Raw genomic sequence first — 12,608 nt, 5'->3', positions numbered from 1 at the left:
ACTGACTCACTTCCCAAGCTCTCTCATCCCCAACAGACTTCATACTTGCCCCTCTTTCCAAAACTCTTGCATTCACCTCCCTAACAACCCCATCCATAAACAAATTAAACAACTATGGAGACATCACACACCCCTGCCGCAAACCTACATTCACTGAGAACCAATCACTTTCCTATCTTCCTACTTGTACACATGCCTTACATCCTCGATAAAAACTTTTCACTGCTTCTAACAACTTGCCTCCCACACCATATATTCTTAATACCTTCCACAGAGCATCTCTATCAACTCTATCATATGCCTTCTCCAGATCCATAAATTCTACATACAAATCCATTTGCTTTTCTAAGTATTTCTCACATACATTCTTCAAAGCAAACACCTGATCCACACATCCTCTACCACTTCTGAAACCACACTGCTCTTCCCCAATCTGATGCTCTGTACATGCCTTCACCCTCTCAATCAATACCCTCCCATAGAATTTACCAGGAATACTCAACAAACTTATACCTCTGTAATTTGAGCACTCACTTTTATCCCCTTTGCCTTTGTACAATGGCACTATGCAAGCATTCCGCCAATCCTCAGGCACCTCACCATGAATCATACATACATTAAATAACCTTACCAACCAGTCAACAATACAGTCACCTCCTTTTATAATAGATTCCACTGCAGTACCATCCAGACCTGCTGCCTTGCCAGCTTTCATCTTCCGCAAAGCTTTTACTACCTCTTCTCTGTTTACCAAATCATTTTCCCTAACCCTCTCACTTTGCACACCACTTCGACCAAAACACCCTATATCTGCCACTCTATCATCAAACACATTCAACAAACCTTCAAAATACTCACTCCATCTCCTTCTCACATCACCACTACTTGTTATCACCTCCCCATTAGCCCCCTTCACTGAAGTTCCCATTTGCTCCCTTGTCTTACGCACTTTATTTACCTCCTTCCAAAACATCTTTTTATTCTCCCTAAAATTTAATGATACTCTCCCACCCCAACTCTCATTTGCCCACTTTTTCACCTCTTGCACCTTTCTCTTGACCTGCCTCTTTCTTTTATACATCTCCCACTCATTTGCATTTTTTCCCTGCAAAAATCGTCCAAATGCCTCTCTCTTATCTTTCACTAATAATCTTACTTCTTCATCCCACCACTCACTACCTTTTCTAATCAACCCACCTCCCACGCTTCTCATGCCACAAGCATCTTTTGCACAAGCCATCACTGCTTCCCTAAATACATCCCATTCCTCCCCCACTCCCCTTACCTCCTTTGTTCTCACCTTTTTCCATTCTGTACTCAGTCTCTCCTGGTACTTCCTCACACAAGTCTCCTTCCCGAGCTCACTTACTCTCACTACTCCCTTCACCCCAACATTCTCTCTTCCTTTCTGAAAACCCCTACAAATCTTCACCTTCGCCTCCACAAGATAATGATCAGACATCCCTCCAGTTGCACCTCTCAGCACATTAACATCCAAAAGTCTCTCTTTTGCACTCCTGTCAATCAACACATAATCCAATAACGCTCTCTGGCCATCTCTCCTACTTACATACGTATACTTATGGATATCTCGCTTTTTAAACCAGGTATTCCCAATCACCAATCCTTTTTCAGCACATAAATCTACAAGCTCTTCACCATTTCCATTTACAACACTGAACACCCCATGTATACCAATTATTCCCTCAACTGCCACATTACTCACCTTTGCATTCAAATCACACATCACTATAACCCGGTCTCGTGCATCAAAACCACTAACACACTCATTCAGCTGCTCCCAGAACACTTGCTTCTCATGATGTGTTCTAATAAAAAGTGTGGTTGAGAGCAGAAGAGGGTGTGTTGGAATGGTTTGGACATATGGAGAGACTGAGAAAGGAAAGATTGATGATGAAGATATATGGGGGAAAGGGAAAATGTGGGATAAGATAATAACTTAGTGGTAAAAGTCTAGAATAGAGACACACCACTCTTGTAGGTTCAATATCTTACATTTTCACTTATGATTTCTTTGTCGCTAATGTAAGGAATGATATAAGAGTTTGGAATTTTGTTTCAATACCTTTCAAAATCACCTTTCGACATTTATGTGTTAACGGTAGGGTCATGCTGGAAAGGTAAAATGTGGGGTAAAATAACAGTGCTATAATACTGTAATAAATGGAAATCAAAGATTAGGCTTTTTTCACAATTGCTTTTCATTATTAAGTGTTTTTATGAAAAAATAAACTGTACTCCACTTCTCTCTGCCATACTCTTTCATTTGGTTGGAAATGTAAACAGCAATTTCAGATGTCTAAAGAGACAACAGTCTGAGCCTGTGCAGGGAAGATCTCATGAGCACTAATTCATGCCTTAAATTCATGAAGACACCTAAACTCACCAAACTTAGATTCGCTGTTTATGAGGCGTGGTGGCATTTACTGGAATGTATAAGTAATAAAAGGATGATATATAATTCTGCATGCAAGATTTCTTGTTTTGTTACAGCATCATTCACTTTCCATACTGAAATACTATCAGTATAATACTCTACAGAGTCTGTATAAGTGCCAGGTGAATGTTATTGGGCACCCATCTTCAGCATGCTATGAGGATGTTTGTTAATCATTTGCAAGATTTCATCAAAAGTATTATGAATGCATCACTAAATCTGTCCATTATTTTCATTGTTTTTACCCCACAAATTCCCTGTGCTTAAAAACCCAGTTAAGAGTGAATGTGAATAAGAGCAAGGTTATTAGGTACAGTAGGATTGTAGGTCAAGTCAATTGAGAGTTAAGTTTGAATGGAGAAAAACTCGAGGAAGTAAAGTGTTTTAGATATCTGGGAGTGGATCTGGCAGCGGATGGAACCATGGAAGCAGAAGTGAATCATAGGGTGGGGGAGGGGGCGAAAATTCTGGGAGCCTTGAAGAATGTGTGGAAGTCGAGAACATTATCTTGGAAAGCAAAAATGGGTATGGTTGAAGGAATAGTGGTTCCAACAATGTTGTATGGTTGCGAGGCGTGGGCTATGGATAGAGTTGTGCGCAGGAGGATGGATGTGCTGGAAATGAGATGTTTGAGGACATTATGTGGTGTGAGGTGTTTTGATCGAGTAAGTAATGTAAGGGTAGGAGAGATGTGTGGAAATAAAAAGAGCGTGGTTGAGAGAACAGAAGAGGGTGTTTTGAAATGGTTTGGTCACATGGAGAGAATGAGTGAGGAAAGATTGACCAAGAGGATATATGTGTCGGAGGTGGAGGGAACGAGGAGAAGTGGGAGACGGAGACCAAATTGGAGGTGGAAAGATGGAGTGAAAAAGATTTTGAGTGATCGGGGCCTGAACATTGAGGAGGGTGAAAGGCGGGCAAGGAATAGAGTGAATTGGATCGATGTGGTATTCCGGGGTCGACGTGCTGTCAATGGAGTGAATCAGGGCATGTGAAGCGTCTGGGGTAAACCATGGAAAGTTGTGTGGGGCCTGGATGTGGAAAGGGAGCTGTGGTTTCGGGCATTATTGCATGACAGCTAGAGACTGAGTGTGAACGAATGGGGCTTTTGTTGTCTTTTCCTAGCGCTACCTCGCACACATGAGGGGGGAGGGGGATGTTATTCCATGTGTGGCGAGGTGGCGATGGGAATGAATAAAGGCAGACAGTGTGAATTGTGTGCATGTGTATATATGTATGTCTGTGTGTGTGTATATATGTGTGTACATTGAGATGTATGGGTATATATATTTGCGTGTGTGGACGTGTATGTATATACATGTGTATGGGGGTGGGTTGGGCCATTTCTTTTGTCTGTTTCCTTGCGCTACTTCGCAAACACGGGAGACAGCGACAAAGCAAAATAAATAAATAGATAAATATTTCTCACTCTTTCATTACTTACTCAATCAAACCACCTCACACCACATATTGTCCTCAAATATTTAATTTCCAACACATCCACCCTCCTCCACATGCACAACCCGCAAGGACACAGACGAAAGAATGGCCTAACCCACCCACATACACATGTATACACATACACTTCCACACACGCACATATACATACCTATACATCTCAACTTATACATATATATACACACACAGACATATATACATCCATATATATCCATTCCCATCGCCATCGAAATAACAACCCCCTCCCCCCGCATGTGCACGAGGTAGTGCTAGGAAAAGACAACAAAGGCCACATTCATTCATGCTCAGTCTCTAGCTGTCATGTAATAATGCACCGAAACCACAGCTCCCTTTCCACATCCAGGCCCTACAGAGCTTTCCATGGTTTACCCCAGATGCTTCACATGCCCTGGTTCAATCCATTGACAGCACGTCGACCTCGGTATACCACATCGTTCCAATTCACTCTATTCCTTGCATGCCTTTCACCCTCCTGCATGTTCAGGCCCTGATCACTCAAAATCTTTTTCACTCCATCTTTCCACCTCCAATTTGGTCTCCCACTTCTCGTTCCCTCCACCTCTGACACATATATCCTCTTTGTCAGTCTTTCCTCACTCATTCTCTCCATGTGACCAAACCATTTCAAAACACCCTCTTCTGCTCTCTCAACCACACTCTTTTTATTACTACTCATCTCTCTTACCCTATTATTACTTACTCTATCAAACCATCTCACACCACATATTGTCCTCAAACATCTCATTTCCAGCACATCCACCCTCCTCTGCACATGTCTATCTATAGCCCACGCCTTGCAACCATATAACATTGTTGGAACCACTATTCCTTCAAACATACCCATTTTTGCTTACCGAGATAATGTTCTTGACTTCCACACATTCTTCAATGCTCCCAGAACTTTTGCCCCCTCCCCCACCCTATGATTCACTTCTGCTTCCATGGCTCCATCCGCTGCGAAATCCACTCCCATAAATATTCTATTTCATCTGCAAATGACTATATGAAACAGTGGCTTGTATTCATGTGAGAAACTGCAGAAGCTGGTGACTGAGTTTGGTAAAGTGTGTGAAAGAAGACAGTTAAGAGTAAATGTGAATAAGAGCAAGGTTATTAGGTACAGTAGGGTTGAGGATCAAGTCAATTGGGAGGTAAGTTTGAATGGAGAAAAACTGGAGGAAGTAAAGTGTTTTAGATATCTGGGAGTGGATCTGGCAGGGGATGGAACCATGGAAGCGGAAGTGAATCATAGGGTGGGGGAGGGGGCGAAAATCCTGGGAGCCTTGAAGAATGTGTGGAAGTCGAGAACATTATCTCGGAAAGCAAAAATGGGTATGTTTGAAGGAATAGTGGTTCCAACAATGTTGTATGGTTGCGAGGCGTGGGCTATGGATAGAGTAGTGCACAGGAGGGTGGATGTGCTGGAAATGAGATGTTTGAGGACAATATGTGGTGTGAGGTGGTTTGATTGAGTAAGTAACGTAAGGGTAAGAGAGATGTGTGGAAATAAGAAGAGCGTGGTTGAGAGAGCAGAAGAGGGTGTTTTGAAATGGTTTGGGCACATGGAGAGAATGAGTGAGGAAAGATTGACCAAGAGGATATGTGTCGGAGGTGGAGGGAACGAGGAGAAGTGGGAGACGGAGACCAAATTGGATGTGGAAAGATGGAGTGAAAAAGATTTTGAGTGATCGGGGCCTGAAAATGCAGGAGGGTGAAAGGCGGGCAAGGAATAGAGTGAATTGGATCGATGTGGTATACCGGGGTCGACGTGCTGTCAGTGGATTGAATCAGGGCATGTGAAGCATCTGGGGTGAACCATGGAAAGTTCTGTGGGGCCTGGATGTGGAAAGAGAGCTATGGCTTCGGGCATTATTGCATGACAGCTGGAGACTGAGTGTGAACGAATGGGGCCTTTGTTGTCTTTTCCTAGCGCTACCTCGCACACATGAGGGGGAGGGGGATGTTATTCCATGTGTGGCGAGGTAGCGATGGGAATGAATAAAGGCAGACAGTGTGAATTGTGTGCATGTGTATATATGTATATGTGTGTATATATATGTGTACATTGAGATGTATGGGTATGAATATTTGCGTGTGGGGATGTGTATGTATATACATGTGTATGGGGGTGGGTTGGGCCATTTCTTTCGTCTGTTTCCTTGCGCTACTTCGCAAACGCGGGAGACAGCAACAAAGCAAAATAGATAAATAAAATAAAATGTATATCTCTCAATATGATATTAAATGAAATATATCTTTCAACTCTTACTATGCTAACCTGAGTTTCTGATCTCCACATTCTTGAACACCCTTGTTAGGACCTAGTGGTCAGTTGTTGTTTGAATTCGTTTGTATTTCTTTTTAGTGGGAGCATATTACTAAGATTACAGTAAGTGCCTTTTGATCTAGTGTCAACATGCTTTACTAGGCAGCACTTACTTCTTTTTGTATTAGCATGAACCACACATGCTACAAGTCTTATATATATACATCCTTGTTCCACATGTCTCCATTGCTACTAAAGGTATGTATATAGTTTCATTATGACATTTATTGTGTGGAATATGGTGGTATTTGATGTTTATGGAAACCCAGTCAACTCCATAGTTTGCGCTAGATTAATGAATCATTGTGCGTTTCAGGGTTCTAAGTAGAAGTCGCAGTCGTTCAGCTTCCTCCAGCGGGACTGAAAAAGAGAGGAAGTCTCGTGACAAGGAAAAGAAGCCACGAAAGAAGTCTTCAAGTAGTGATAGCAGTTCAAGTAGGAGGTAAGTATGCTTATATGGGATTCACAGAAAACTAGTATTGTCTCATGAAAGTCTGTTATCTCTATATATCTCTGACACCTGTTCCAAATGGAACTCCCTCATTGAGTTGGCCAGGGGTAGAATCTCCATAACTATTGAACTCCATTGCTGCTTCTTAGGCTTTAGTGCCTTACTCTTAACTGCCATTGGCAGAGGGCAAGTCTAGTGCAGTGTTTGCAGTGGCTCCTACCTCCTAATTTCCCTTCCTATTACTACTACCTAATGCTCCTCCCTACTACTTCGTAATGTTTTCTTTCTTCCTAAAGCTGATGCCTAATGTTCCTATCTACTACTTCTCTCTACTGTTCCTGCCATTTTGCCAAAAGGCAGGGCTTGCGCATAGTTCTTACAGCAGGAAAATCTAGTTACAAGGAATGAGCCGTGTGAGTCAAGTGTTGTGTATGACAAGGAAAGATTACATGTTAGTGGACAGAATGCCAGTAGTCCACGTGTGGATGAGGCAGAGAGAAAGAGAGCTACCTGGGCATAGGAGTGCAACTTGGCAACCACTGAAGTCTTGGCTCACAAAGCAGCTGTCACTACCCCTCCCAAAACCCAGGCGGTTAGTAGTGGTAATATACCTCCCTGGTTGTTGGTTGCCTTCCATCTGCTACCTATTACCTGCACTCATGAAAGTGATTGATGAATGTTGTAACATTGTGAAATAAGTAAAGTTCATGTTGTGGGGTACCATAGAAAGTGATTCATGAATTTGGAAGAAATGCTTATTAAAGGAGGGTGAATTTAGTATAAGTGATGTAAACGAATGAGTGTGATTTTCAGCTTTTCTTTAATCTGTTTGATAACAATGAATAAATGATAGGGGATAGTTTTTATGGTCAAGGAAAACATATAGGTCAAAATTAAGTGAAACAGTACCTTGATTGAAATCAACAGAACTTTTGAAAACTGGTAATTCAGTTTTACTCCATATTACTTTAGCTTTGAAGAGTATGTGATTTTGTTCTGCACTGCTGTGTACACTACACAGCACTGCGGAACAGAATCACTGTAGAGGATACAATAACATTTACAGAGCATGATACAGAGCTTTATATTTAAAATATTGATTTTAGTTAAGGCAGTAGTAAGAGTTACTGGTATCAGGGAAAGTTTCATTAATTAACCCCTTTACTATGGGATGTGACAGCAACACCTAAGATATTTTCTGTTGACTGCAGGGTGTAGCTGTAGTAACACCTTCTTAAATTTTATTCATGAGGAATTTGCAGGAAGAAAAATGGTGACTATGAAGAAATGGCAATACATGAAACATGCCAAACAGTGAGCCAATTGTTTATTACACTTGAAGCTAGAGACTGAGTTTTAATGAATATGGCCCTTTTTGTCTGTATTTCTGACGCTGCTTTGCCAAAGTAGGGATAGCACTACTGTTTTCTGTGGAGCGGGGTAGTGACAGGAATGGATAATGGCATGCACGTATGGATATGCACATGTGTATGCAAGTAGTGTCTGTGTATATATATGTTGATATGTATATGTATGTATGTGTGCGTATGTGGGCGATCGATGATTGTGTATATATGTGTGTATATGAGTGGATGGTCCATTCTTGTTCTGTTTCCTGGCACTACCTCGCTGATGTGGGAAACAGTGATTATGTATAATAGTTGGATAAATGAATAAATGTATGTATGTATTTATTTACTTATATTTTTTATTTTATTATTTTATTATACTTTGTTGCTGTCTCCCGCGTTAGCGAGGTAGCGCAAGGAAACAGACGAAAAAATGGCCCAACCCACCAACATACACATGTATATACATACACGTCCACACACAGCACATATACATATCTATACATCTCAACATATACATATATATATATATATATATATATATATATATATATATATATATATATATATATATATATATATATATACACACACAGACATATACATATATACACTTGTACATAATTCATACTGTCTGCCCTTATTCATTCCCATCGCCACCCCACCACACATGAAATGAAAACTCTTTCCCCCTGCATGTGTCAAGGTAGCGCTAGGAAAAGACAACAAAGGCCACATTCGTTCACACTCAGTCTCTAGCCATCATGTATAATGCGCTGAAACCACAGCTCCCTTTCCACATCCAGGCCCCACAAAACTTTCCATGCTTTACCCCAGACGCTTCACATGCCCTGGTTCAATCCATTGACAGCATGTTGACCCCGGTATACCACATCGTTCCAATTCACTCTATTCCTTGCACGCCTTTCACCTTCCTACATGCTCAGGCCCCGATCACTCAAAATCTTTTTCACTCCATCCTTCCACCTCCAATTTGGTCTCCCACTTCTCCACATTCCCTCCACCCCTGACACATTTATTCTCTTTGTCAGTCATTCCTCACTCATTCTCTCCATGTGACCAAACCATTTCAAAACACCCTCTTCTGCTCTCTCAACCGAACTCTTTTTATTACCACACATCTCTCTTACCCTATCATTACTTACTCGATGAAACCACCTCACACCACATATTGTCCTCAGACATCTCATTTCCAGCACATCCACCCTCCTCCGCACAACTCTATCTATAGCCCACACTTCACAACCATATAACATTGTTGGGACCACTATTCCTTCAAACATACCCAATTTTGCTTTCCAAGATAACATTCTCGACTTCCACACATTTGTCAACGCTAACAGAACTTTCGACCCCTCCCCCACCCTATGATTCACTACCGCTTCTTTGGTTCCATCCGCTGCCAAATCCACTCCCAGATATCTAAAACACTTCACTTCCTCCAGTTTTTCTCCATTCAAACTTACCTCCCAATTTACTTGTCCCTCAACCCTACTGTACCTAATAACCTTGCTCTTATTCACATTTACTCTCAGCTATCTTCTTTCACACACTTTACCAAACTCAGTCACCAGCTTCTGCAGTTTCTCACCACGAATCAGCCACCAGCGCTGTATCATCAGCGAACAAACTCTCTCATCCACAACAGACTGCATGCTTGCCCCTCTTTCCAAAACTCTTGCATTCACCTCCCTAACAACCCCATCCATAAACAAATTAAACAACCATGGAGACATCTCACAACCCTGCCGCAAACCAACATTCACTCAGAACCAATCACTTTCCTCTCTTCCTATATGTACACATGCCTTACATCCTCGATAAAAACTTTTCACTGCTTCTAACAACTTACCTCCCACACCATATATTCTTAATACCTTCCACAGAGCATCTCTATCAACTCTCTCATATGCCTTCTCCAGATCCATGAATGCTACATACAAATCCATTTGCTTTTCTAAGTATTTCTCACCTACATTATGTGACATTCATTTTTTCATTTCATTTCAAGCTAGAAGTTTCAGTTTTCTAAATTGTTTCTTACATCTTTCACATGTATATATATGTATGTGTGTGTGTGTGTGTGTGTGTGTGTGTATGTGTGTGTATGTGTATATATATATGTATATTATCCCTGGGGATAGGGGTGAAAGAATACTTCCCACGCATTCCTCGCGTGTCGTAGAAAGCGACTAGAGGGGACGGGAGCGGGGGGCCAGAAATCCTCCCCTCCTTGTATTTTTTTTTTTTTTTTAACTTTCTAAAATGGGAAACAGAAGAAGGAGTCACGCGGGGAGTGCTCATCCTCCTCGAAGGCTCAGATTGGGGTGCCTAAATGTGTGTGGATGTAACCAAGATGTGAAAAAAGGAGAGATAGGTAGTATGTTTGAGGAAAGGAACCTGGATGTTTTGGCTCTGAGTGAAACGAAGCTCAAGGGTAAAGGGGAAGAGTGGTTTGGGAATGTCTTGGGAGTAAAGTCAGGGGTTAGTGAGAGGACAAGAGCAAGGGAAGGAGTAGCAGTACTCCTGAAACAGGAGTTGTGGAAGTATGTGATAGAATGTAAGAAAGTAAATTCTCGATTAATATGGGTAAAACTGAAAGTTGATGGAGAGAGATGGGTGATTATTGGTGCATATGCACCTGGGCATGAGAAGAAAGATCATGAGAGGCAAGTGTTTTGGGAGCAGCTGAATGAGTGTGTTAGTGGTTTTGATGCACGAGACCGGGTTATAGTGTTGGGTGATTTGAATGCAAAGGTGAGTAATGTGGCAGTTGAGGGAATAATTGGTATACATGGGGTGTTCAGTGTTGTAAATGGAAATGGTGAAGAGCTTGTAGATTTATGTGCTGAAAAAGGACTGATGATGGGAATACCTGGTTTAAAAAGCGAGATATACATAAGTATACTTATGTAAGTAGGAGAGATGGCCAGAGAGTGTTATTGGATTACGTGTTCATTGACAGGCGCGTGAAAGAGAGACTTTTGGATGTTAATGTGCTGAGAGGTGCAACTGGAGGGATGTCTGATCATTATCTTGTGGAGGCTAAGGTGAAGATTTGTATGGGTTTCCAGAAAAGAAGAGTGAATGTTGGGGTGAAGAGGGTGGTGAGAGTAAGTGAGCTTGGGAAGGAGACTTGTGTGAGGAAGTACCAGGAGAGACTGAGTACAGAATGGAAAAAGGTGAGAACAATGGAAGTAAGGGGAGTGGGGGAGGAATGGGATGTATTTAGGGAATCAGTGATGGATTGCGCAAAAGATGCTTGTGGCATGAGAAGAGTGGGAGGTGGGTTGATTAGAAAGGGTAGTGAGTGGTGGGATGAAGAAGTAAGAGTATTAGTGAAAGAGAAGAGAGAGGCATTTGGACGATTTTTGCAGGGAAAAAATGAAATTGAGTGGGAGACGTATAAAAGAAAGAGACAGGAGGTCAAGAGAAAGGTGCAAGAGGTGAAAAAAAGGGCAAATGAGAGTTGGGGTGAGAGAGTATCATTAAATTTTAGGGAGAATAAAAAGATGTTCTGGAAGGAGGTAAATATAGTGCGTAAGACAAGGGAGCAAATGGGAACTTCAGTGAAGGGCGCAAATGGGGAGGTGATAACAAGTAGTGGTGATGTGAGAAGGAGATGGAGTGAGTATTTTGAAGGTTTGTTGAATGTGTTTGATGATAGAGTGGCAGATATAGGGTGTTTTGGTCGAGGTGGTGTGCAAAGTGCGAGGGTTATGGAAAATGATTTGGTAAACAGAGAAGAGGTAGTAAAAGCTTTGCGGAAGATGAAAGCCGGCAAGGCAGCAGGTTTGGATGGTATTGCAGTGGAATTTATTAAAAAAGGGGGTGACTGTATTGTTGACTGGTTGGTAAGGTTATTTAATGTATGTATGACTCATGGTGAGGTGCCTGAGGATTGGCAGAATGCGTGCATAGTGCCATTGTACAAAGGCAAAGGGGATAAGAGTGAGTGCTCAAATTACAGAGGTATAAGTTTCTTGAGTATTCCTGGCAAATTATATGGGAGGGTATTGATTGAGAGGGTGAAGGCATGTACAGAGCATCAGATTGGGGAAGAGCATTGTGGTTTCAGAAGTGGTAGAGGATGTGTGGATCAGGTGTTTGCTTTGAAGAATGTATGTGAGAAATACTTAGAAAAGCAAATGGATTTGTATGTAGCATTTATGGATCTGGAGAAGGCATATGATAGAGTTGATAGAGATGCTCTGTGGAAGGTATTAAGAATATATGGTGTGGGAGGCAAGTTGTTAGAAGCAGTGAAAAGTTTTTATCGAGGATGTAAGGCATGTGTACGTGTAGGAAGAGAGGAAAGTGATTGGTTCTCAGTGAATGTAGGTTTGCGACAGGGGTGTGTGATGTCTCCATGGTTGTTTAATTTGTTTATGGATGGGGTTGTTAGGGAGGTGAATGCAAGAGTTTTGGAAAGAGGGGCAAGTATGAAGTCTGTTGGGGATGAGAGAGCTTGGGAAGTGAGTCAGTTGTTGTTCGCTGATGATACAGCGCTGGTGGCTGATTCAT

The 12,608-nt window shown here is 41.8% G+C and overlaps 1 protein-coding gene across 1 annotated transcript in view; it reads left to right on the top strand.

Moving 5' to 3' along the window:
- LOC139761754 (uncharacterized) overlaps window positions 1-12,608 on the top strand; it is a 55,379-nt gene that overhangs the window by 8,730 nt on the left and 34,041 nt on the right. The window contains exon 2 of the mRNA XM_071686188.1: window positions 6,580-6,705. Coding sequence (XP_071542289.1) covers window positions 6,580-6,705 — 126 coding nt within the window. The remainder of the gene's footprint in view (window positions 1-6,579; window positions 6,706-12,608) is intronic.

The sequence above is a fragment of the Panulirus ornatus genome, chromosome 41, assembly GCF_036320965.1.
Source record: "Panulirus ornatus isolate Po-2019 chromosome 41, ASM3632096v1, whole genome shotgun sequence".
Taxonomy (NCBI): Eukaryota; Metazoa; Arthropoda; class Malacostraca; order Decapoda; family Palinuridae; genus Panulirus; species Panulirus ornatus.
This window is presented reverse-complemented; position numbering and strand designations above follow the sequence as displayed.